The 27,735-nt window shown below is 38.3% G+C and overlaps 1 protein-coding gene across 4 annotated transcripts in view; it reads right to left on the reverse strand.

Moving 5' to 3' along the window:
- Positions 1 to 27,735, reverse strand: part of NFIB (nuclear factor I B) — a 246,934-nt gene that overhangs the window by 2,671 nt on the left and 216,528 nt on the right. For 3 of the 4 annotated variants that reach the window (XM_040417163.1, XM_040417162.1, XM_040417164.1), the window contains 2 exons: positions 12,353 to 12,441; positions 1 to 4,353 (listed from right to left, as the gene is read on the reverse strand). The exon at positions 1 to 4,353 is cut by the window's left edge and continues 2,671 nt beyond it. In XM_040417163.1, the coding sequence (XP_040273097.1) occupies positions 4,224 to 4,353; positions 12,353 to 12,441 (219 nt within the window). In that variant the 3' untranslated portion in view covers positions 1 to 4,223. The remainder of the gene's footprint in view (positions 4,354 to 12,352; positions 12,442 to 27,735) is intronic. The other variant, XM_040417165.1, reaches the window with a different exon arrangement.

Below are 27,735 nucleotides of genomic sequence, written 5' to 3' on the forward strand. Positions count from 1 at the left end.
TCACATATGTACTAAGACAGTGATGCTTTCAACATTCTGAAATGCTCCAAAAACCAACTTTTCAAATACTAAATACAACAAAATAACCTTCATAAAATATAACTTTTCTCCATTTACATTTTTTTCTTAAATGACTAGCAACCTACACTTTTTAAGTATAGGCAACTCTGAAACAAACCCTAACATGGACAGCACTTTTAAACTTTTTTTTATTTTATTATTTTTCAAATACATAAATTAAGGATCCGGAGAGTTTTAACCCAAGTCCAGTTCCTATACAAGCAATATTCTTGTTTACTTTAAAAAATGAAAACAAAATATATTCCCATTGCAAATGCTAAAAAGGTAGCTTTACAAATGAGGGCACGTGTAATACAACAAAAATCATAACAAAACTATACAGTGTACAAATAACTGTCGGCAAGGTTCATTACAAAGACCCTCACTTCTCGCTACTTACAGCTTCACAGATTCATTCACATATTTGTTTTTCAAGCTGCCCATCTGAACTTCACCCCATAACTATATTGCTATAATTTAGGATTTCCTTTTTTGCCATGTCTATGTACAGTTTCCTTCACTGTTTTTATTCCCTTTCAGAAAGTATGCCTTAAAATGTTCATGTCACTCTAGGGAAAACACACTTCAGGGGCAACACCAAGAGGCCAAGACTGCAAAGCAATTAAAAAAGAAACAGAACAGTGCACAAAGGATGAATAAATGTGTGGCAATGCTAAAACGTCATCTCAACAATGGGGATGGAAGGACCACTGCCTTTTTGGAGCAAATTTTTTTTTTTAAGTTGCAGGCCAAATTGAAATAAACTTTCCTTTAGTTTATAGAGCAAGATTTCTCAACAGGTGTTGCATAATATACCTCCAGAGACATCTTAAGACAGAGAACATTGAGCTGTCTGTGGTCGAAAAGCACAAAGTATGTAAGGGCATAATAACTAATGTCTTTTAAATTTAAAGAGTTTCGTAATACAACAAATAATTCTAACAATTTTAATTGTTGCAATTGCAATAAATTACTCCATGACAAAACTTCCAATCAAATAAAACCACGTGTTAAGAAACCCTGCTGAAAAGGTAACCAAATCAAATAAGAGAGCACAGCACAACATTGTAAATGAATATATTCCGCAAACACTGTCTGCAATTTTCTGGGCCTCATTAGAAGAGAATAATTATACCTAAAATGTCCTTTACGTCTGGTAAAAGTGCAAATATACAAATACAGCCTTGTAATATTGATTGTCCTTGACAACTAGCCCTAATAAAGAGGAGATTAATGAGCATCTTGATATAAGGATAATTATCATTGTAGTGGTTTGCACAAGTTCATGTTTTCCTGCTGTGCTATTGAGCATTTTAGTGATCTGCCTGAGTGGGTGAATCAAATGGAGTCGCCACATAATCCCAGTCATATCTATTCATTAGGTGACTGGCAGTGAGAACAATAATAAATGTAATTGTATGAGGATGTGGTCACCAGGGTTCCACAATTCTGCTGCCATGTTTCACTTATGAGTACTTAACTGATGAGTGCATTCACACTGGGAGGTGAGTAAAATCATATTAAATAGAGAACATTTACTGGGCAGTTGTCCTTTGCCTTGTAAAGTGATCAATGACTGCCATCAATTAAAATTAACTGCTGTCTGTGCCGGGTCACTGCTTAAGGAACCCTGATGAATCTTTGATAAAAGGACAAATGGGATATGCTTGACCAAATAATGTGGAGGAAAATTGCTCTGGAAGAATTGTGCAGAATAATGCTCATGTGGGGTACATTAGTGTGCTGGTATAAACAGAGCTTACCAAAGGAGGCAATGTAGTGTCACACTGTTCTAGTGGTCATGAAAGGAAGGTATACACTTGTATATGTAAATGCATACACGTATAGCATAATATATATATGTACTGTTACTCCTTAGAATATTAAGGCTTTATAGTCAATAGGAAACAATAAGTGGGAATAACTGCAATTTAAGTGCAATGCCCTATTATGTATTTGTGTATCTTCTGTATTCATTGAGAACAGTTTCATTGTGAAACCCTGTGGTCCAGGCCACTTGAGGCTACAGTGAAATATTTCAAGACTAATGACGTATTCCAGCATTTCAAGGGTATATAATCATTCTATTAGCTCAAGTTAATTAGGTAAAATTTGCTCTTTTTGAGATGTCAAATGTATATAATTTTTAATTACAGTAGATAAAATGGGTCACTTTGCAGTCATGGCCGCTCCATATGGGCATTCTGCTGTACAGCAGTCTCCTAAAGAGCTTGAAATTTCATTTTTCCTAGCGCCCACCCATAATATATATTTATATATATATTTATACGCATATATATAAAACAAAATTCCCTCTCCATGTCAGTACACAAAAAGACCTCATCACACTGCAAAAATCGCAGTACCCACTTTGGTCAATTGAAAAAAAAAAGCATACATTAAATTCTTTTTTTTTTCTTCTTTTTTATGTTTTTTCTTTATCTGCGAAATTACCTAAAATAACCAAATACTGCTAAAAGCACTACCTACATAGGCAAAACGTGGTATTGCATAATTTGTAAAAATTTTAACCCCTTTCCTGCCCACCCTCCCCCCATCCCCACATTAACTGGAAGATGAAAAACATGAAAGATTAATAGAAAAACACCAAAATACTGAAAATATTGCTGGTTACTATTTTTAAGCGGCAATTATACACAGCCATGATATGCTTTATAAATGTATAACTGTTTAAAAAATCCAGGATGTCACATAATTGATCTTTTCCCTGTGGAGTACAAAATATTTTTGTCATAAAAATGGTAGAGATTTAAAATGATAATAAATGCAGCAAAATAAATTTTGTGATGTCACTTTTTTTTAATTCAAGGCAAGGCACGTAATGTGGACTTTATATTTTCGTGCAAATTAGAATTGTTGGAAACTGTACTTTACTACTTTTTACCTTGTGATATAAAGAGGCATAATTCTATAGGCCATGCAAAATTTCTTTTAAATTTGAAGATCTGAATTCTTGGAGCGACATGATGACAGCACCATGGTATCAGTCTTTTCGTTACATGATGAACATCAGCAGCTTGAACTGTATGTGTTTCTGCCTAATTGCTTTGCCTTTCTAGTGCTGAAACCCATCCCATTTACCCAATTCAACTGATATGATAAATAAATAAGGTATTCGGCTCTGTAGAAGCAGCCTGACCAATATAAGTGCTAGGAATTATTTAATATTATAGTTCAGAATCATGATTTGTCTGGATTTGCCGCTTTTATACTAAAAGGCCCCTCATATATTGAGGGAATTAAATAATTTTAAAAAAAATTTCCTGTCAGTACCAGTGGTGACCACATGTAAAAATCAGAGGCTTTATCTGGCACTGTGCAGGTGACAGCTTTACAAGCCCTACAGTTTAGAGTCAGAGGGCCAGAGGACTAACTATAATTATGCCCCATTAAAAAATAATTTAATAGCACTTGCCTCTAATTTAATTTTCTGGGCATTACATCCCATTGTTCCATTGATTACTGAGGGATTTCTGTAAATGTACAAAGGCAATTAATTTCAGCGATAATCTGATGGACACAACTCTGCTGACAAGTTGGGTAGCACACCAAAAACAAGCACGGTGTATAGCAGGGATTCTTGTAGTTACTTCTCTTCCTGATATTAATGATTGAAGGTCACATAATGTTTGCTTTCCACATGCTGAATGACAACTGTTCTATGTAAGGAGATCCATAATAGGGGTGGCCTTGGGGCTCATTTTTGCAGCTCTTTTGCTGCCTCACAGCCTTTCTTTTATGAGAAAGATGGGACAAGTGTTCCCATGCGTAAACAACAAGAAGACTAAAACCAAACAGGACTAGCTTATCATGCAATTATTAAGGCATCTAGAAAAGTCATATAAAATATATCGCCGTGGAGAAAGAGTGCCTATTTCCCAGTGGACATAAGTTGCATTCTACCCTCCGTGAAATATATTAGCCACCCTTTCAGTGTCACGACTGTTTCCGCCTTAACCCCTTATGTGCTCCGAAGTCCTGAAAAGTAATATCTTGCATTGCTTTGCAGGTCCTGTAAGTACTAAAAAGGTTAAAGGAATCAGTGATTGTAAGTGCTGCAAATGCTGGTCAGTATATCTTCTCTTTCGTGTTTTTTTTTCTTTTCCACTTGTCCATTCTTTCTACTTTATGTTTCATTTATTTCAATTGCTCGTCTCTGCTTGAAGAAAGGGTTCTCCAATTATATTTAGTCCATAGTTTTGGACATTACTTGGCAGGATTGATGTCCTGTTTGATACTTGGAAAGGGACCAAACTAGCCCAGGTACCAGGACTGCAAAAGAAAAGCCAAACAAAACAAGCATAATTACTTTACTGCTCACATGGAATAATTATCAATAAACAGAACAATCAATAACGCAAAGGGCATTTACAGATCTCATTTACAGTCATAACACTTGGCCCACTGGAGTTCCTCTGAACTGAACTTCCAGCACCACAAATTTCTACAGTGATATCAGTTCCATCCAGTAGAACTCAGCCTCAGGGTGTTGTAGGCATGTGCTGCATATAGTGTAATTCATACATTCCAGCAACAAATATTCTACAACCTCTGTTCTGCTAAACCTGCCATTTCATTTTGCACTTTGTGACTCCCTGAAGACCGGGTTCACACAGGAAAACTTTTGATAGCTGTTTTTCAAGATGGGTTAGGTGTATATATTTACTTTCGAAATAAAGTAAATATATGAAGGAATATAAAGGATATAAAGGAAATGCTTATAATTGCTCTCTTTTTTGGATGCACTCCTCGTTTTGAATGGAAATTCATCAAAACTGCAACAAGACACACCGTATGAAGTGTGTAAATTTGGTCTTTTCATTTTTGGCCAATGTCTTTCTTACAACCTTTTATTCTTTCAGTGCCACATGCTTTCAGTATCTATACTATATATTGAAAATCCACCTCCGCTACCGCTGGAGTGGTGCCTCTCTCTCACCTCCTTCAGAGAGAGAGCCACTGCTGGGTGACAAATGTATGAGTAACTGCCCGTACTCAATTAAATACTCTTGTGTCTTAAAAAATACAAAGCAGTAACCGCGCGGATTATGGCACCTTACCCTGGAGTGTAGAGGATTCAACAATTAAAAAGATGTACCTGCCGTTGTGGACATAAACAATGGGGGAAGATAACTCAGTCCTACTCTTTATAGGAGTGCGATGTTCCTCCTCTGCTGCTTCTTGCTGACAACCAATAGTCGCGCACTGTGCCGGCCGGTAGCTAGCGTGCCCGTGGGGAAGCCGGCAAGTGATTGCTGTGAGACCTTCTGTGTGACGTCACACGCCTCTATGGATGCCCCTAAGGACCAAAAAACCTACCGACGCGTTTCAAAATAATCGTATTCCTTCGTCAAGGGAGTTATCTTCTCCCTTGTTTATGTCCTCAACGGCAGGTACCTCTTTTTAATTGTTGAATCTTCTATACTCCAGGGAAAGACGCTGTAATCAGCGCGGTTACTACTTTGTATTTTTTAGGACATAAGCTATACTATAAAAATATATATTGGGCGAGCACTCTAACATAAAGCACACATTTAATCAAGGTAAAATGTCAATCAAGATAAAAACAGATACATAAAATGGATAAAAAATACATCAATAAATACCACAATAAAGAGACTGATGAATATTTGAATGAATATTAGCAGTGCCCATAAGGGGCTATTCTACCATGTGGCACTTGAGATTCCTTGTAAGGCCTAGTATTGTGTCCTTAGCTTTTTCAGCAAAGATTCACTAAAAAACCGCAATTGTAGTTGTTAATTACTTTCTTAGGTTTTATAGGTGCCTTTGTAACGTTGGAAAGGTTGGTCTATAGTCCACAAATGGCACTCACAATCGGCTTATAAGGTGATGTTGTTTATGCAAAATAGTCAAGTCCTGATAATGTTCCTTATAGGTATAGTCGATACTATTCAAATTCAGTCCAAAGGTTTTTTGTCAGGATGAGGATAATGTTCAATTGAAAAATCCTCTACACTCCAGGGTAAGGTGCCATAATCCGCGCGAGAACTTGCAAGTGCGGCTATCGAGGAGTGCGACGCAAGACGCCGGAGTCTCCCGCATCACTCGCCCCCCGACAAACACCAGCGGACACACGTGGACTATCCCTGGAAGGAGGAGGTAAGCGGCTGAACAGCCGAGATTACCGTTATCCATTTTTTTGATTGAACATTATCCTCATCCTGACAAAAAACCTTTGGACTGAATTTGAATAGTATCGACTATACCTATAAGGAACATTATCAGGACTTGACTATTTTGCATAAACAACATCACCTTATAAGCCGATTGTGAGTGCCATTTGTGGACTATAGACCAACCTTTCCAACGTTACAAAGGCACCTATAAAACCTAAGAAAGTAATTAACAACTACAATTGCGGTTTTTTAGTGAATCTTTGCTGAAAAAGCTAAGGACACAATACTAGGCCTTACAAGGAATCTCAAGTGCCACATGGTAGAATAGCCCCTTATGGGCACTGCTAATATTCATTCAAATATTCATCAGTCTCTTTATTGTGGTATTTATTGATGTATTTTTTATCCATTTTATGTATCTGTTTTTATCTTGATTGACATTTTACCTTGATTAAATGTGTGCTTTATGTTAGAGTGCTCGCCCAATATATATTTTTATTCTCTATTTCAATTTTGAGAGGTAGGATGTCCTCTCCCTTGGGTTGGCAGCACCATACCATAGGTAATTAGGAGTGAGCCACCACCACAGCTGTTTTCTATAAGCTATACTATAACTTGGTAGCAAAAAAAAATCATAAAGGTTATGGGATATATTACTTAATTATGCATATTACATTATGCATCATACATTTAAAAATAAAGCAGGAAAAGTACAATTTACAGTGAAATATTGTGCACCTATAAATTTACTGTCATTGTCCTTTATGAAATAAACAGTTGGTTGCTTTGCTAAGAGGGGAAGGCATATTAAGGCAATGAAAATTAGAAATCTTCCATTAAAATAAGGGTAGACTCACATGTACAGCAGACAAAACAGGTACTCTGTTCCAAAAAAGGAGCAGACTATAAGAGTTGCCGTATTCAGCATAGCCGGACACCGATGGATGCCTATTCACTATAATGGGATCTGACAGAGATCTGGCAGGTTTTCAGAATAAATGCTAGTAATTTGCCAGAAAAATACCACATTGGTATTTTTCCCATCATTTATGATGGATCCCATTATAGAGAATGGGGATCCGACGGTGCCCGGCAGTGTCCAGTTATGCAGCTAGAGACTATCGGTTTTACCTGCTGTATATGTGAACCTACCCTAAGGTGAGCTAAAGGCACTTCAGTATGGTTGGAGCCAGTAAACAAACATAGGGCAAACTTTTGTTTGGGAATGTTAAATGTGAGCTAGGATTAATTAGCAATTAAAATGAGCAGTCAGTTACGACATATAACTTTTATTGTTTATAATGAAGTCCAAGCAACACTATGACATGTGAATATGCAAACAATACTAATAACTTTAGATATCTAAATTTTCTTTTTTTTATTAATTTCGATCTCAGCATTGATTGACAGATTGATGAGGGCTTCGCTTACAAAGGGGTCTTCACTGGGGAACACCTCTGAAAGGAACTTTGTAATGTAGTTACTATTTAATTTAATAAGACTTTGCTATGTGTTCATTTTACTCACGCCTAAGACCCCCATACACAATAGACTATTGTTGGCCAAACCTGCGGATTTCAGTGGGGACATCAAATGTGTATGGGGCCTAGGATTGGACTAGTTGAATTTTAATTTCTTATCCTTTTGTTCTAGCAGAATTTTTTTCTCCTCTCTTGCCAATGAAACACATGAATGTTCAGCTGAATCGTGCATACATGTATATGGAGGAGTTGGAGGAATAGCTGTCAGTCAATCAAGCATTTGGCCAACAACTATGGAAAATGTATGGGCATACTAACTTTACAGATTACTCTGTGATGGCTCTTCTCAAGCCCTATACAACAGAAGCCATAGTTTCTATATTTAGTGCTGAGCAAAGAACTCTGTAACAAACCTGCGCAAGTTAGAATAAATTGCTTTCCCTTTCTACCCAGTATTCTAAAACCTTCCAGAACTGTATTTGAACACATGAAATAATTACCTTACATGTCACAATCAAAACATCTAAATGAGAATGGTGGGCGGCGAAGTGGTTGGGTCATCCTGTATGGAATTTTATTTATCAGATATCTACCATCAAAAAAACAAAACTGCTTAAACTATTGAAAAGAAAAAGCAAAACGTGGCTGTCTCAGACTCGGTAAGATGTGCATTATGCTTTTTTTCACCAATACAGCAGCTTTAATTTTACCTCAGTTAAGAAACACAAAGAAGGAATGCCCCTTGTCCACTACAAACACACTTAACACATGTGGGAGTTGCTCTACAATATGATTCTCTTTCTTTTAGTCCTTCCAAAATCACTTGACAGGAAAAGTAAGATTAACTTTGTTATACCTAAGTGAACAAAGAGTGCTTAGAGCAGGCAACTGGTTTAGCGCAGAGAGAAGTTCACTTTTTTAATTTTAATCCTGTAGGAATCTGCAGAGGCTGCTCACAGAATAAAAGAGACAGAAGAAAACATTTGCTAGAACAAAAAAGAAAAAAGTTGTTTTCTTTACTTCCAACATCTTGTATCTGGACCATCTCATTCTAGTCACACAGCAGACCCTGCTGTTTCTCTCCCATAAATGTTAACACTGAGTTCTCAACATGGTCGTCTGTTAAATGGACATTATTGATTCCTATGGCCCATTGTTCCCACTGCCCCACATTCTAAGTCCCTGAAGTTCAAGTTCAATCTGGAATTACATCATGTCTCGTTTCTCCTGGTTACCAGACAGCCTGAGACGTGATCACAGCTACACAAAAAGAGGGAAAAAACAAACATCCTTCTTCACGCTACAGCTACTCCGATCAATTTGAATATAAACTTATTTCCCCCATTCTATGTTATTTCTCTTAAACATGCTTCAAGTCTGGGCCCTGTCTAATTTAGAGATTAGGTTACAAATTAGATTATCTAATGGCATCTTAATGGATTGCTGATCCATTTCCTGGAGAATGGCAGCATGGGGGTCTGGCCAGTTTACAAGCCATTTCTTTGGAAGAGATCTGGAGACATTTGGATGGAGAGCTGTGTCCACAGAATAGTCATCATTATTTATAAGGCCTTGAGAGCAGCACCAGAAAAAAATCATGGCTGATTAGTGAGTCCTACATCTTCACTAGTAGCAGCATATTTGGACGAAGTAAACCAAACATGAAGATTTAAGAAATTATTTTTTAAAGGCGTTTTTTATATCTAAAAAATATTTTATTTTATCAAATAAATATTTATTTTATACATCATAAAAAAGAAAAAGAAAAACACTTCTTTTACTATGCCATTCCATTTCAAACATGAATAGCAACTGCTGGGTTTCTTCCTTAAAGGTATTTTCTACAATGGACATTTATCACCTACCCAACTGCAATGAGGAGCTTAAAGAGCAGTGATTGGGCATATCTCCTTCTGCTCCGTTCAATGTCTATGGGACTGATGGAAACAGCCAAGTGATGCATTCAGCTGTCTCTGTCAGCCCCATAGACTTTGAATGCAGCACCACTACGAATGCTCAACCACAGCTCAATTCAAACTCTTCCTCCCTATGATCATGCAGGTGATAAATGTGCATTGTGGGGAAAACCCCTTTATAATAGGGTTAAGAGGATATTCTACTTTTTTGTAGTTAGTTGTAGCTAAATAGATTGTGTTACTCAGACGCTTGTAAATACAAAATTGTGACACTTTTCTTAACTGCATGCTCTGTAGCTGTTCTCTTCCTGGACATCCTGTCATGTGACACCCCCGAACATGAATGTGCTCTTATGACTGGTGCTCACATGAGAGGATGTCTATAATGGCAACCCCCTAGCAAGTACAATAGTTACATCACTCCAACTGGAGAGCAAATAGAAAAAATATATGCATTAGAAAGTGTCATGATTATTTTCTCTGCAACATTCAAAATCTATTATAAAAAGCATACTATTCATCATTTTAACAATGCGTCTTCTTGTGGGTAAACAAAAAAGGTTATGTAAACTATAAGGCTACATGCACACGACCGTTGTGTGTTTTGCGGTCCGCAAATTGGGGATACGCAAAACACGGATGGTGTACACGGATGCGGAACGGCATGGACAGCCATTGATATAACTGCCTATTCTTGTCTGCAAAACAAATAAGCTGCCTGAAAAGCCTGTGTTAAAAGCACAGTAAAAAACATGATAAATTTAAATTTCCCTTTCATAATTTTACATATAAAAATAAACTATAAAAAAATCAACATAATAGGTAGAGATGAGCAAAGTATTAAAAAATTTGATTCGACTGCTTTGCCAAATTTTTGTAAAAAATTCGCTCCATGACAAATTACTTTGTCACAAAGCACATTTTATTGTAAGTAGTGGGTGCAATGACAGAGAGCAGCGATTGCGCTTCCTCCTCGTCATTGTACCCCTCAGATGCCGCTTTAATAGCGGATTGAGGAATCTGACAGTAATAACACAGTAAAATAAAAAAAATTAAAAATCATACTTATCTCATCCATTTTCTCACGATGGGCCGGCCGCGGAAATCTTGATTGAAGCTTGGCCCGTGATTACATCATCACGTCGGCCAGCGTGGTGGCGTCATACATCACCATGCACGAGACTTTGAGCGAGATCTTCAATCAAGATGGCAGCGGACAGCCCGTCGCAATCAAATGGATGAGGTAAGTATGATTTTTTTACCGCCATTAAGGGAAAATCGATTTGCTACCACGTGGACTTCGATTCACTCAACACTAATAAGAGGTATGGCCTAAACTGTCCATACAGCAAATTGCTATATTGCCTAAAAATAAAAAATACATCCAGTATCTCATACAGATATGATGATTCTGCCCTTACCATTGTGCTTACACTTACCTTAGTTATACACCATCTATTCAAGGCTGTCTCAGTTTTGCCATAAGAAGTGGCTCTCGTGAGACATTTTAACAATAAAATGCCCCAAAGACATAGAAGATAAATATTGCAAAACTCAGAGGCTTCAAATGGTAAGACTTGACATGCGAAGTCAAGGCTGGACAAAATACAGTAGACTTTAGGAACTAGTTAGACACCTCAAAAAGTCAGTTTACTTTAGTGGCCTTGAAATAAGAAACTTCATATCAATCGACCCAAAAAAGTTAAGTAATATAGTGCAAAGATAGCACTTACTACCTGGATTCTAATATTTGTCCAACCCTGGCTAGTTCCATGAGAAAAACATAGAGGAAAGCACAAATACATTTTCTTACTTATGCTTTGTGCTATATGAAACACAAAAGATCCTTGATCAAATTGCAATAATTGTTTCAAATCAAAGGCATGCATAGGTAACAATACCCATCACCCACATTAAAATCATGTCACAGGTAGCATTCCCATCTGCCAACAAAACAGCAGTATTCTACAAAACCGTTCAGGGCATTTCTTATTGTAATCATAGAAGATTTGACTTCCAACATGCGAGTGACAAATGATTAGCAATGTATTTAGTTGGCCAGCATTCTAGATTATTTGTGATTTATGAAAGGCATGCTTTTGTTTTCTTACCTCGGAATATGGTAAAATTACAAATGATAAATGTACCATCAGCAACCAGTTAGTATGTTAATTATTTAGTTAGTTCTTTGGTTATTTTCCCATTGTGTGTACAGGCGTACGCTTTATGTGATGATTTGTATGGAAATACGGTTATAACTGCAAATGGTTAGGGTATCGAGGGATAAGTACGCCACACATCTATATTTGTTGTGTTTTTGCTGCTTGATGATATATGCATATTTTAGCTCCAATTTCCTACAGCATCTGAAGCTTGTGGTACCTTAAAGCAATGTTGAAGTATAAAAGCCTGTATTTGACAGCGACCATACGACAATCCAGACATGGATTAACCCATTGTCTGCTGGGCAAGTCATCTGCTGTCAACGAGTCTCGTTTCGCAGATACTCAGCAAACCAACAGGTTTGTCCAAGCTGTTCACCCGTCAAAGTGAAAACTACAATGGAACAAATGTGTTTAGAAAATTCTTCTCACAAATGTTTTGGTTAATATTGATATGTAAATAAATGTTTTGAGGAGACAGAGAAGGAGGGAGTAGGGGGAAGCTACAACAGAGCTATGTCTCAATGTCATTTAGAGATGGAGTGTAGGGTTGGAAATAATTAAAATTTTACCTTTGCCAAGTTATTCCCAATGTATCCTCACTGGCACTGGGGTATAAATGCCTGCCGTTTTGATTCATGGTCCAGTCACAAATCCTCAGCTGTCAATTGAAACCTAGCAGTCAGATATGGATCCAGCAGTACTGCAGTTTTTAGTATTTAAACATGCATAGCTACAAAATGTTGACTAAACTGTATATAAATATATATAATGGTACTGTGTATATCTTTGCACTTAAAGGCAGACAGTTTTCATTATTTTTAATTCCACTTGAACACAGTGTAATGTGATTCTACAGATTGTGAAAATCTACAGATATACACATGACCAGAATACAGTGTGCATGAAAGTTAATTTCCACAATATATTTACTTGGTAAAGGGAGCATACAAGATGGAAGGAGGTATTTTAAACACATTCCGATTAGCCATTGTTATAAATAAAATAAAAAAGAAACTGTTAATGACCAATCAAAAAAAAAATTATATATATATATATATACACAAAGGGAGAGGGTGCCAAATATTTTCTGGAGGTTGATCACCTGGTCAGCGTCTGGCCTGTGGCATGCAGATGGATTAAAATAGCACCATAGAAAACATGCAATTTCATAGACTTAAAGGAAAACAACAGTTAAAACAAATCTAGAAAGGAAAGATAACTACATGAATCAATAATAAAATAGCAACATAATCACACTAATAAAATGATGAGCATTTTCATTTTATATGTATATATGTCTATTTCAGAATAGGAGGCTTTATACAAAGTGTAGTCACTAAAAATCTATCCTGCTAAAATGTAACTTATAATAGCAGGAGGTTACAAGCTTAACAACAATCCACCATATGTAGCTGCAGGGTGATCTGCCCATACACCTTTTGTTTTTTTACTGTTCTATGGACCTTAATGTTGTTTCCCAGTAATTATACTTGTTCTTTTATCAGTAGAAACATATCTATTGTTAGGGCTTGCACAAGAGTCCTATCGGATAAAGGTTTATGAGTCACCCATGTTGGGACAGGTGCTCTTTGAGGGGGAAGGGTAGGGATTTAATAGGGGTAAATTGTTATACCGAGTTAATTTGCCAATTTATTGTTAATCCCAATATCTTTTTGACCCAGCGTCCACAGTGTTATTCTCGCAACCTGAACAAGACACCCATACCTGATTCCTACCACCAACTTGAACATGTGACCCAGAATTGACTCATTCTATCTACATTATCGGTTCTGACCTGAAGTTACATATGTCAATTTGTACTTTAGAGGTAGTGGTGGATGCTAGTACCCCTGCTTTTGACCTCACATCTATTAGGCCTCGTCCACTGTTTTTCACTGATGTGTGCTGTCCGAATTATCTGTGTACAGCACACGCACCCATTGATTTAAATGTGTCTGTTCACACATCAGCATTTTTTTACTGACCGTGGGTCATGGAGACAAGCACTACTTTGGTCCATGATAAGGACCAAAGAAGCCCATTGACGTCTATAGGTTTGTGAAAATCACGGACACAACACGAATGGCATCAGTGTTGCATCCGTTTTTCACTGAAAACTAATAGAAGATGTTCTGGAAATTAATTTTCAGCTGAGCAACATCCGTGGAATATAGATGACACACGGAGGCTTAAAACGGACACATGGACCAAACACGTATCCTTCACGGACATCTTCACGCATTAAATAAGGACTCTTTTTTCACGTATGTAATACTGACAAGGAATTTTAACAAGGCCTTAACCTGTGTAATTAATGATATGCCCAGCTTGCCTGTAAACTGTGCAGCGGCCACCGGGGGTAACCGGAACACATCCAGAAGCGCGCCTCCAGATGCCGTGGTCCCATTTGACCATGGCATCTGAAGGGTTAAAAGTCAACGATCAATGTTACTGCCAATTGCTGTTTGAAACAGGACTAGGTAGTCCGCTAGTAGTGCCATATTTAAAGTCCCAACCGCCAACGTATATATATGTAAGGTAGTCGGGAACGGGTTAATAAAGGTCTGTAAAGGTTTATATCCCACAGTATCTTTTACCTTACAATGTTTAGTTAACTTTCAAAATGTGAAAAGGACCAAAGACTTTGGAAGAGGAAAATGGATGGAAAATGTAGGAAAAGACAGGAAATGGTATCAAGGCTATTGGGAATAGTAAATGCATGTAATAATCCATATCACAATAAAACATAAACAGGTTTTTCAATATGATTAATGGAATTAGCACAGGTGACTGCAGTAGGGTGATAAGTGGGAAGTTTAGTGGCTGAGTGTCTGGTAGCAGAAGCCAATTAAAAGCATCGAAGCTTCGAATTGTCCACTTTGCCATCTGAATTTTTTGCCAGCTTAAATGAAATCAACATGGCTTTCACTGCTTTGCATCTGCTGTCTCGTGATAGCAAATTTAATATTACTGAAAACTTCATGTTTTTCAATCTTAATAAACCATATGAAAGTATGTTCCTAGTGTGATAATATTTTAGTATTACAGCATAATGCAATCTTTCTGATTTTTTTTTATACTATTGGAACATTTTTCTTAAAAGTCTGATCATAGTAAAATATGTGTGACTGATTGTTGTGTGAGAAGCAAACATTATGGAAATGAAAACATCTGAATATTTTCTGGATTGGAGTAGATCTCAGCACCTATGTCTTATTACATGTGAAATGATACATACATATTTACCATACCAATTTGCCTTGTTATCCCTGACTTGGATATATACTCATTTTGTATTATGTACTGCTAATACGTACAGAAGCCTAACCCATAATACAGACCCATAGGGGTTCTAAATGCCGCAGTACTGCACTCTTGTATACAACTTTGCAATATGCAGGTCTTGAAAGAAATGAACAATTAATTTCTGGGTTAAATGCAATAACCCCTAATATCCAGGCCAGAAAATGCCTAAATCGCCAGCAACATTTTTTTAATTCTTGCCTCTCTGCATTTAAGCAGACTTTTATTTATTTTTAAATTAATGTGGCTGTCTAAGACCTTGTTTTTGAGGGAGAAAGTTTCTTGTTACATCAGGCTCCCTGAACAGACAGCCCTGGGACCCTATGTAGGTCCTCAGGGCTGGCAGAAGATTGTTACCCCAGGCTACAATCGAGTCACTGGGAAACCTGGTGACCTCATCATAGGGACGGGTCCCCTTTGATCATGCCACTGATCATAGCAATTAAAGAGTTAACAGCCAGGAATGGAGCTTCCTCTGACCCCAGCTGTGAAGCAGGAGGCGATGCTAAGAACCGCAGCTGTAATGGATGGTTCTTAGTGCAGAAGCGCTCTGAAGGCTGTTAACCCTTCTTCTACAGTGACAAAAAGGTGTTGCCAAAAGGCAGACTGAGGCCCTGCACAGCCCGCCATTAAAATACAGTGGCTGGTCGCTAAGTGGTTAAAAAAGGCATTTGCCAGAAGGCAATACTATTCAAGGCCTGATGAGAGTTTGCAATATGTAATTGCCACAGGTTATTTGTATTAGTCAAAATACTTCTAAAAATTATAATTTGACTTCTAAGGGATCCAGAAATCACAACTCACATCTGCATTAGAGTATATTTGGACATGCTGCTGAGAAAATCATGCAGTTCAGCATAGCTAGCCAGAAAACTTGTCTCATGGTAGGATGCGTCTGTCACTTGATCAGCTTACAAGTTACCCTTAGATGACCTGTATAGCCAGATGTAGCCGGCTGTTACTGGGACCCCTGGCTGCATTATGATAATAAAAAGTTAAGACTAAAATGACAGTCTATAATTTTAATATAAAATAAGCTAAATGTGGTCCCTGAGTGCTGATTTTAGAGACTGCAGGGGTGGGGGTTGTTTTCTTACACACCTCTTGCCAAGTCAGTCTCCTTTCTAAGTGTGATACGCCCAAAAAGGTCAACTGTACATATGTCTCATGTTAATATAGAACAATGGATATTAGGTGGTAAACTATAAATCAAATTAGTAAGTAGACCATATCAAATAAAAATAAAAAATAATCTTCAAAAGTTGAAGTCAGTGTCTCAATGACTTCTTTCTAAACTGGTAAGCACAAAATATACAGTATAGACTATATATATATATATATATATATATAATCTAGAGGAATTCGTTTCCAAAGTTTCTCTATGAAATGCCAAGCGAGTTATTTACTGTATATTCTGTGAGATTTGTTCTAGAACTACAGGGTTAAGCTTGGTGTAGCTTTTGTCACAACAAAATTCATGTTTTGGCTAGCAGTCAAATTCTGCTGGTCCTTAGACACATTCATCCACTATTACACGGACTTTGAACACATGGCATATGTAATTGTGCCAAAATCTTTACAGCATCACCACAAGTAGAACAAAGACTATGATGTATGTGCAAATCATTATAGAATTTCCCTCCAATCTCTATACTTGTGCTTTGTTTCTAGATCTTTTTAGTGACTGAAATATCATAGAAGTTGTAACAAAGTAGGTCACTAACTAATGGAAAGATGTGACTTTAATTATTACAAACATGATTTATTTTAAATTAATATGCCGACCAGTAGAACAAATGAAAGAGCTGATAGTAAAGTTTGTTATTTCAGTGATGTCAGCTAATCTCTTCAAAAGAAGCATTTGCATAATGTCATCTGGACTCTAACTTCCTTTAAATGTGTTTCCTCTCCATTTTACATATGTGTAAAGTGACCTCTTATCCATTTTCATACCACTGTGGCAGTCACGTGTCATGGTTTTTACGTCAAACTGTCATTAATGATAACAGACACAATAAGAGTCGTCACAGTGTTGATGGCTTGTTTCCTGAGTATGTTGGAGGCTTTTTTGCAGAGCCCATTTGGGCTTTAGTGTGCAGCATTCTGCTTCCCTTTTAAACAGATTGAAAAGTGTGCTTTGCTGACCAATCTACTAAGAATTTGTCAGAAAAAAAACAGAAAAAAATAGGGGGGTTGATGGGAGAATTGAATTAGTATGATAGACATGAATAACTAAAGGATGCACCTGGAAGAAAGAGACTGAGCTAGACATTTTTAATAGGTTTAATATGCACTTGGTAAGTGTGTTTTCACCTTAAGGAAACTTTTCATGGCCCTCTGCAGCTAAAAATGTTAAAAATACAAAAATACCAGCTAGAAATCCACAGTTCAGCCCTTTGTCTGAATGCACCGACAGTACATATGAACATGCATTACCATGTTTCCTACTAATGTAGTAACATCTCCACAACAGAGCAGAGATCCACATTGTCACCTGCTCTTCCGGGTTTTTTTTGTGTTGCTAATCAGAGTCTTAAACATAAACTTTTGGATAAAGCCAGACGTGGCCGACACGTGGTGGTGACCATTAACGATAAAGAAAGGAATGACTATGAATTTTTAACTAATACCAAGCAATTGTGGCTCACATGGCCACACAGTTTTTCGTCCACATCATGTCCATTTATCCACCATCCGCTGCTTTGTCTGGCTGTACCCTTGGGGTATAAGGACATCTGGACAACTGGTTAATAGGGAGATTGAGAGACTAATGAATGATTTACACATGGGAATTCTGTGTATCACTAATTATGGTATTGTGCAGGAACAGATATCAGAAAACAACTTTTCAGCTGAGTTTTTATTTCAGTCTAGTGCTCAGTTAAAGAAATACATTTTTGTACATTTGTTTCCCTTAACACAGCTTTTTATGTGTAAAAACATTCTGAACACGTGCTGCTAAATTGATACAATACAGAAGACCCAATGAAAGTTCTCAGAAATGCAAGTAATGCATACAGCTATAAGTCGCAAAATGGACAAGAATAGGAAATGTTCTATAATTTGCGGTATGGCCACATGGATGCGAACAGCACAAGGATGACATCTGTGTTGTTTCTGCATTTTTTTTACGGACCCATAGAAATGAGTCCGCATGCAAGCTGCAAAAATACACAGATCAGACGCAGACCGAAAATACAGTTGTATAAACACAAAAATATATGAGGTCTGGGAATGGTCCGTGGTATCCCGGCCTGGCATCCTGCTGACAGCAGGAACGCGCGGTGTCATTGGTTGCTATGACGCTGTGCGCTTCATGCCACCGCTGCACTACAGTAATACACTCGTATGATCTATACGAGTGTATTACTGTAGTGCAGCGGCGGCATGAAGCACACGGTGTCACATATGCAGTGCACGTGTATCTCACACCAAAAATGGGTATATGTCACCGGCCGAACTAACAGTCAGATTAACTATATTAATTTCCCTGTCATGTATAAAGTGCACGTGTATATCATACCAAAAATGGGTATATGTGTCACCCACCGAACTAACAGAAGGATTAACTATATTAATTTCCCTGTCACGTATGCAGTGCAGGTGTACCTCACACCAAAAATGGGAATATGTCACCCACCAAACTAACAGACGGATTAACTATATTAATTTCCCTGTCACATATGCAGTGCACATGTATCTAACACCAAAAATGTGTATATGTCACCGGCCAAACTAACAGTCAGATTAAATATATATATATATTTCCCTGTCACATATGCAGGGCACGTGTGTCTCACACAAAAAATTTGTATATGTCACCGTCGAAATAACAGATTAAGGCCTCATGCACACAATAGTGTTTTTTTGCGTCCGCAAAAAAAACCGGATGCGGCATCCGTTTTTTTGGAGGATACGTTTTTTTCCACAGATCCCTTGTAATAAATGCCTATCCTTGTCCGCAAATGTGAAAAAAGTAGGACATGCACTATTTTTTTTGCTGAAGGGGAAACACGGACAACGGACGTGCAACACAAACGGTTGAACTATCAGCATTTTTTTGCTGACCCATTGAAATTAATGGGTCCCCATCCTATCCGCAAAAAAAACGGAACGGAGGCTGAGAAAAACAACTGAGCATGAGCATGAGGCCTAACTACGGTATATTAATTTCCCTGTCAAGTGCAGGTGTACCTCACACCAAAAATAAAAATATGTAATCGTCACCTTCACCACCACTGACATTAGAGATCCCTCTGGGGGATTAGCGAAGTCAGGGGCAATCCAGGCCTTGTTCATTTTGTAAGAGTCAACCTGTCAGCATCTTCAGTTGCGCTTATCAGTTATTATGCGCCCATCAGCACTAAATACCAGCTCTGACAAAACGCTGGCTGCAGAGCAGGCCAGCACCTCCAAGGCGTAGAGCACCAGTTTGTGCCACGTGTCCAGCTTGGACACCCAATAGTTGTAAGGCACAGAGGGATCACTGAGGACGCTGACACGGTCTGCTACGTATTCCTTCACCATCTTCCAAAACTTTTCCCTCCTTGTAACACTAGGCCACGCATCAGGGTGAGGGTGCTGGCGGGGTGTCATGAAACTGTCCCAGGCCTTGTAGAGTGTCGCCCTGCCTCTGTTGGAACTGCTGTGTGTTCCCCTCATCTCGCCTCCTCGGTTGCCCAAGAAATTACGTACTCTGCCGCCAACGTAGTCAGCTGGAAAATTTTTGAAGCAATTTTTCCACAAGGACCTTCTGGTATTGCACCATTTTGCTAGCTTCCACAAAATTGTGATAGAGATTTTCTATATACCAGCGTCCACAAAATACAGATTGCGGGTTTTGATATACCTCTTCAACTAACAACTGATTGAGGCCTGCCATATCTCAGCTTCCACAAAATAGTGATAGAGGTTTTCCATATACCTGTGTCCACCAAATTACTGCTTGAGGGTGATATACCAGCTTCAACTAACAACTGATTGAGGACTGCCATATATCAGCTTCCACAAAATAGTGATAGAGGTTTTCCATATACCTGCGTCCACAAAATACAGATTGCGGGTTTTGATATACCTCTTCAACTAACAACTGATTGAGGCCTGCCATATCTCAGCTTCCACAAAATAGTGATAGAGGTTTTCCATATACCTGTGTCCACCAAATTACTGCTTGAGGGTGATATACCAGCTTCAACTAACAACTGGTTGAGGCCTGCCATATATCAGCTCCCACAAATACTGCTTTTCTCTAGGGACTTTGGCATAGAGTCATTTTGAAAATGAAAGGCAGAGGAAGAGGCAGGCCGTTCTGCAGGGGTGGTAGGGGTTGGGCAGGTGCACCAGGTCGGGCCCTAAGTAAGAAGTTGGAGAAGGTGCATGTGATTATGTCAAAGGATGCACCAGAGTTGGTTGAGTGACTTATTCAGCCTTCCGCTTCTGCAACCTCCTCATCCTCTGTATCTGCACCCTCCTCACTCTCTGCTGTGTGCACCCTCAAAGACACCACCACCATAGCCCATCCACTCGAGTCAGAGGAATTATTTTTCCATCCATTCCCAGACCTTACCGATGCGCAGCCATTCTTGAAATCGGATGAGTAAGGGAAGGTAGCAACGGCCACCACCCAGCTGTCTGATGACAGTACCCAGATCAGCCCAAGGAGGGTGCTCCCCGCTGTTGCTGCCTACTCCGGGATCTCTAATGTCAGTGGTGGTGAAGGTGACGATTACATATTTTTATTTTTGGTGTGAGGTACACCTGCACTTGACAGGGAAATTAATATAGTTAGGCCTCATGATCAGCCCAAGGAGGGTGCTCCCCGCTGTTGCTGCCTACTCCACAAAAAAGGGTATATGGTTCAATCATCCTTTTCTCATCCTCCTCCTCCATCATATCAACATGCTTATTAGGCTACCCTCGCTCCTAATGTTTTAGAGGGTCAGCTCAGCAGCAGACCCTCACCCCTAATGCTTTAGAGGGTCACCAGCAGGCCCTCGCTTATAATGTTTTAGATGGTCAGATCACCAGCAGGCCCTCGCCCCTATTGTTTTAGATAATCAGATCAGCAGCAGGCACTCTCCCCTAATGTTTTAGAGCGTCAGCTCAGCAGCAGACCCTCACCCCTAATGTTTTAGATGGTCAGGTCAGCAGCAAGCCCTCGACCCTAATGTCTTAGAGGGTCAGCTCAGCAGCAGACCCTCACCCCTAATGTTTTAGATGGTCAGATCAGCAGCAGGCCCTCGCCCCTAATGTTTTAGAGGGTCACCAGAAGGCCCTTGTTCCTAATGTTTTTGAGGGTCACCAACAGGTCATCAATCATAATTTTTCAAGGGTGTGTATGATGCCCACCTTTATAAAGGGTGTATTGGAATGCCGGTTCCTTGTAATTTTTGGCAGCCCTTTCAATTAGTGCATAGCCTTTATGGGTGTAGAAGTCCCACTACCTGAACAATTGTACCACAATGTGAATGAGGCCCTCCTTTATGGTTGTACCGGAGTGCCTCTTCCTTGCAATCCTCTAAAATCTATTTTATCTTTGGTTTAGAGTGTTCTACTCGAGCACCAGAGCACTTTGGTGCTCGATCAACACTACTATTTATATTTATCTGTCAATTAACTAAATTAACATGTGTACCTCCAATGTAAATGTCTACATAAAAAAAGAGCATTATTTCTTCTCTGAAGACGTACATGAAATTAAGTAAAAAAGCAATATACATTCCCTAATACAGCATGTTATGTCCAACTTTTCTGTTGTCCGTCTTTTCTTTTACTTATTACTATCGATGTTGCTGGGATGCTCCAAATCTATTTAGCACTTCTAATGTTTTTGGTAATTTAATTTATGTAGGAACATGTAGTTGATTTTTATTCTTTTATAATAAAAAGAGTTGGCTGAATATGCTTGACAATACTTTTCTTTTCCCATGGGCATAAATCTTTTTTATACTCTCCAACCCCATCTGACATGACGCTTAGAATGTACCTGTGACAGTACTTCTTGCAGAAGGGTCAATGTGTATTAAAAGGGGGTTGTGGGTTTTCTAAAAGGCTTTACCACTGCTAAAATCATCCTCTGCTTAATTTAGAATTTCTCTAAGCTAATATAAAATGATTGATTGTGTGCATTTCATGCACCTCTTGCTTCTCGCTTTCATTCATCATGGGATGTTTTAAATTAAATGCATTTAAAACCTGCCACCATCAGAGAGGAATCTCTTAAATCTTTGGAAAGCAGAATGAGGACACAGTAAATCAATCTCACTTTAGTCCTGCCGCACAGGGCAAGCTTTACACTGACAAAGTAATTAAAGTATGTTTTGTTTGTTCTCTTTATATTTCTCCAGCAAAAAAACCATCAGCATAATATCTATCTATCTATCTATGTATCTATCATCTACTTACTTCTGTATCTATCTACCTCTGTATCTATCTATCTATCTATCTATCTATCTATCATCTACCTACCTCTGTATCCGTCTACCTATAGTCTAGAGTTTTGGGAATGTGAAACTCATGAGATGTAAATTACTTTATTTTCATGGGTGCATTTTTCATGCTTAGCTAGATATTTTTAACATTCTTTAGAAATAGACAAGATAAAATTAAAACAGACATACAGGTTACTAATAACACAATTCTGTTGACTCTTGTATGATTCTTTCTGTCTTAAAAGAATCAAAATGCAATTCAATCTGTTGACAGCATGGTATAGGGTAGGAGGAGATAAGCTGATTCATATATAGTTTTGTGGGAAAAGAGTAAGTAAAACTAATATATATACTTTATATATATCATATACATACATATCTGTATATCTCTATTTTCTGAACTTAAAGGGGTTTTCTCACCTCAGACATTGAGGGCATATCGCTAGGATATGTCCCTAATGTATGATAGTCATGGGTCCCACCTCTGGGTCCTACATCTATCTTTAGAACGGAGCCCTCAAAGTAAAGGAGGGTGCACCGAGCATGCGCAGCCACCCTTAATTCATTCCTGTGGGAGCACCGAAAATAGCCAAGAACTGGCTTGGCTATTTCCGTCAGCCCCATAGAGTGAATGGAGTGGTGGCAGCGCTTGCGCACTGCGCTTCCCATTCATTTTAATGGGACCCGCACTTATAGAGACATTGGGAGCATATCCAAGTGATATGCCCCCAATGTCTGATGGGAGACAGTCCCTGTATGAACGCCCCCGTGTACAACTATCAGTGACTGACAACTGTCTCTATATACACAGTTACACAGAGAATGCTATCAAGCACTGATAACATCTCCCCGTGTACAGATATCAGTGACTGACAGCTGTCTCTGTATACACACTTACACAGAGAATGCTATCAAGCACTGATAACATTTCCCCGTGTACAGATATCAGTGACTGACAGCTGTCTCTGTATACACACTTACACAGAGAATGCTATCAATCACTGATAACAACTCCCCTGTGTACAGCTATCAGTGACTGACAGCTAACTATGTATACACAATTACACAGAGAATGCTATCACTTCCTGACAGCACCTCTCGCATGTACAACTATCAGTGACTGACAGCTATCTATGTATACACACTTACACAGATAATGCTATCCAGCACTGATAACATCTCCCCATGTACAACTATCAGTTACTGACAGCTAACTATGTATACACACTTACACACATAATGGTATCAATCACTGATAACACATCCCCCATGTACAGCTACCAATATAATATTACATGTTTGGCCAGATGAGTCTTTTTTTATTATTGTAGACAGTATACTACTGACCTTACAGTATATCATCACTTTATAGCTAAATGTATTAAATATCAATAAAAATAATATAAATAATATACTGTAATTCCTAACCTAACTCCTTATTTTGAGCCCAGTTATTTGGTTATTTGTACTCTGTGTCTGGATAGGACAAGCAGACATACGAATTTTGATATCCTGCCTTTGTGTACCAACCACCTAGCACATATCTATGGCAATCTTCAAAAACTATGTTCACAGTGTTTTTTGCCAGTGATACAGGTGCTCTGCTCAAACAGGGAAATGTGAACATATGTATACTATGATACAACTGATGTTGCACTGCTTTCTAAAGAGACTATTAGCATTGAGTGCAGAGAAAGTCCTGAGTTAAATAATGATCATCTTAAGTGCAATTGATATTAGTGCTGCAAGATTTATGCTGAGTACCAAAAGCTGTATTGATCTTGGAGAAAATTAGACTTCTCGAAGGTCATGGCTCGTTTCTTCCATGCATCTCTGTCTGAACCAATGTTCAGTAATACTAAGGATTTTAAGGCAATAGTATAATTTTGTAATGTAATTAAGATTATTATATATATTATATTTTTTTATAGAAAATATTAACAGATCATAAATATTCAATGCATTAAGCTAAAGTGTTATCTGTCGATAATGATAATATACAGAGTTAAATGAAGAAAATAGTAAGTAAGGCTTTCCAATGTTTGTGTTCCATCATAGAAAAAAATCCTGCCATTTATAATATAACTTTTAATCTGCAATCATAAAAACCTCATCAGATAAATAATATCTGGAGGAAGTTAAACTTCAAACTGATTAAGCACTGGGTCCAAAAAGTGGTACTTGTAGCACTGTATTATCGCATCTATACAAATCATCCACTGTTTAAACCATGTTACTCACGATCGGTTGATAGTGACAGAGACTTTTCCCCCAAAAATAATTTCCAGAGCAGGGATATCACTTCATTTACATTTCTGCTAAAGGATCAATTTAGTCCCATTTCATCTAGATGTAATACTCCTACGCAGGTCACATTAAGTGCAGTATTGTATGCTGACATTATGTTGCTATCAGACATCTTTGCTTGTTAGTCCCCTGACGAACACATGTTTTGACCACATAGGGGAAACTCATCGGGATGTTAGGTGGGGGTATTTAGCCTTTCAGGGACAGTCACCAATAAGTGGCACTGCCCCTTCCACGGTGATCACTTTGCTTTTAGACAGAGATTTTCTACAGCAGAAGTAGGGAAAAATCCTGTATATATCTGCTGCCTAAAGGAATGTGGAGTTAAAGACTGCTATTCATTTATTTTCAATTCTCTTTTCATTCGTTTTTATAATAAAATAAGAGACTGTTTACATTGTATCGATGTAGAAGAAATCAAGAACAATTATGACAAGTTGATATGCAACAGTGCTCGTTCTATAACATAATGATGAATATGGAGTAAGACTGCTATTCAATTCAAACTGATTCAAATGGAAACATCTAGATGGAATGGGATGGAATCTTAACCTTTAGTGTCTTTAGTGTCTTCCATGACCAGATCTAATGTGAATGAATGGATTCCCCCATATCTCAGTAGGATTACATCTAGATGAAATGGTACTAAATCGATCCTTCTATCTCTATTACAACCAGTGGAAATGTGATTGAAGTGATATCCCTGCATCTTGACATTAGTTTTAGGGGAAAGCAGTCTCTATCAAGTGATCTTCAGTAACTCAGCCTAAACAGTGGGTGATTAGTATAGATATGTAAATAAAGGTGTTTCCCCCTTACCAAATTTTAGGCCCCAGTGCTTTATAAATGTTTGTTGGTGGCATACTCTTTGAATTTTAGACTCCTCCAGATAATATTTCTATTATTTATCTGATTGTTTTGTTCTCAATTTTAAAGTTACCTATTAAAGGTTATAGTTTAAATAGAAAAGATGAGCGGTAATATATTTTCAATTGTCCTACGGTACATCATGTATAAATTATGTTGTTCGCTGTGATAAATCCATCAGTTCCAACAGGAAAACGAAAATGACAGCAGTGATGGATCCTACCAATGGTGACAGAAGGACCCCGATGTCTACAATCCACAACAGTGGAGACTGTTATAAAGTTAACTACTGAGTAGATTCACTGGCAGACGGTTGCTTTATATAGCTTCACTGACTGTAAAGTTTTCTTACAAGTGTGAATTATAATATGCCTGGAAAAACTCAATTACTACTTGTCAATCTCTACACAGCACTGCGCAATATGTAGGCTCTATCTAAGCAACGTGAAGTAAATAAAACATTCCAGACACTTGAACTGCCCTAAGAAGACAACGCACAATTGAATGTACTTGTACTCAGATTACTCACCATGTGGTAAAAGGAATTACATGTTATTTCCCAGTATAGTAAATTGATGCAAATAAGTCAGTTTATTATTTTCAGAGGTCAATTATCTGGTCATTTCTTCCTTAATACAACTTTTTGAAAATTTACTTAATATTAACTTAATATTAAGTATGAACAAACGTCCCAAATCATGTGTAGAATTGAAAGATCTAATCTCCATCTGCTTTGTATGTCTTTGATAGAACAGGGCACATATATAAAAGTAAAGCCTGACTTTTTCAGCCTTATATATATACACATATAATAAATATATATATATATATATATATATAGCCACAGGATATGCCATAAATGTCTGATAGATGTGGAACCAACCCCTGGGACTTGCAAATATCTCCAGAACAGAGTGGTGAGATATCTGCCATCCACCACATCTGTCACAGAATAGAGAAGAGGCCATGTGTCCACCACACCACTCAGATTGGGGGACCTTAGTTCTCCACATGGGTGTGGATCCCAGAAGCCAAACCCGCATCTGAATTCAGATACAACCATGCCATATTTTTTTGAATTACATGCATATCACAAATGAAACATTTTATATATGTGCCAATGCGTTTAACAAAGTGCCTCCTGGACTATTTTTAACAGTTTGGATGAGACTGTAGCTTACCTATTGTCATTTTGAAATACACTTTTTGTCCTATTCACTCGTATTTAGCCCCCCAAAATACAGATATTTATAATTATGCTAATGACGTGAAAAAAGCCCAAGTGACTGTACTTATCGGTGCTGGAGCCCAGCTGCACCCATAAGAACAGATGCCCGCCCCTTCCTCCCTCCACTTTTTTTCTCTACCTGCTTGGCTCAGCAACGTCCTCATAGCGCCGCTACAAATCGCGCACAAGCGCACATCACCTTCATGTGGGCATTGGGGGCGTCTGTTACCTTTTGTGGGCAGCGGCTTCATTAATTGAACTGCACATGCACCAGTAGTAAGTGCATTACAGCTGAACTTGTCATTTTTGCGGCAGGAAAACCAAGAGCGGAGCCAGAGATGCCAGAGAAGATCGGATCTGGAGCCACCGCTTGTTTCAAAGTAAGAGGCTGGAAAACTAAATGTCAAAAAAAGCTAAAGGTAACAGATGGGGTCAGCGCACCCATGACAGAGATATGCAACGGAACGAGATTTGTTGTGGCATCATGATGACGTTGCCGAGCCTAGGAAGTGAAGAGAAGAAGAGGAGGGTGGGAGCTGGGCTTCAGCCCCGATAAGTACTGCCCCTGGAGCTCTATTCGCCTCATTAGCATAATTATAAAACTCTGTTTCAGGGGCTAGAGATGAGAGATTAGGGCATAATGGTATATTTGAAAATAGCAATAGGAGAGCTACAGTGTTATACAAATGATTGCAAACGGTCCAGGGTGGTGACATACTTCCTTTAAATGTTTATATAACCACAAACCTATGTATATTTTGCTTCATAGCAAATATGTTTTTATGTAGTAACAGCTAGCAATGTCACATGAGAGAGA

This window comes from Bufo bufo, chromosome 2, assembly GCF_905171765.1.
Source record: "Bufo bufo chromosome 2, aBufBuf1.1, whole genome shotgun sequence".
Lineage (NCBI taxonomy): Eukaryota > Metazoa > Chordata > Amphibia > Anura > Bufonidae > Bufo > Bufo bufo.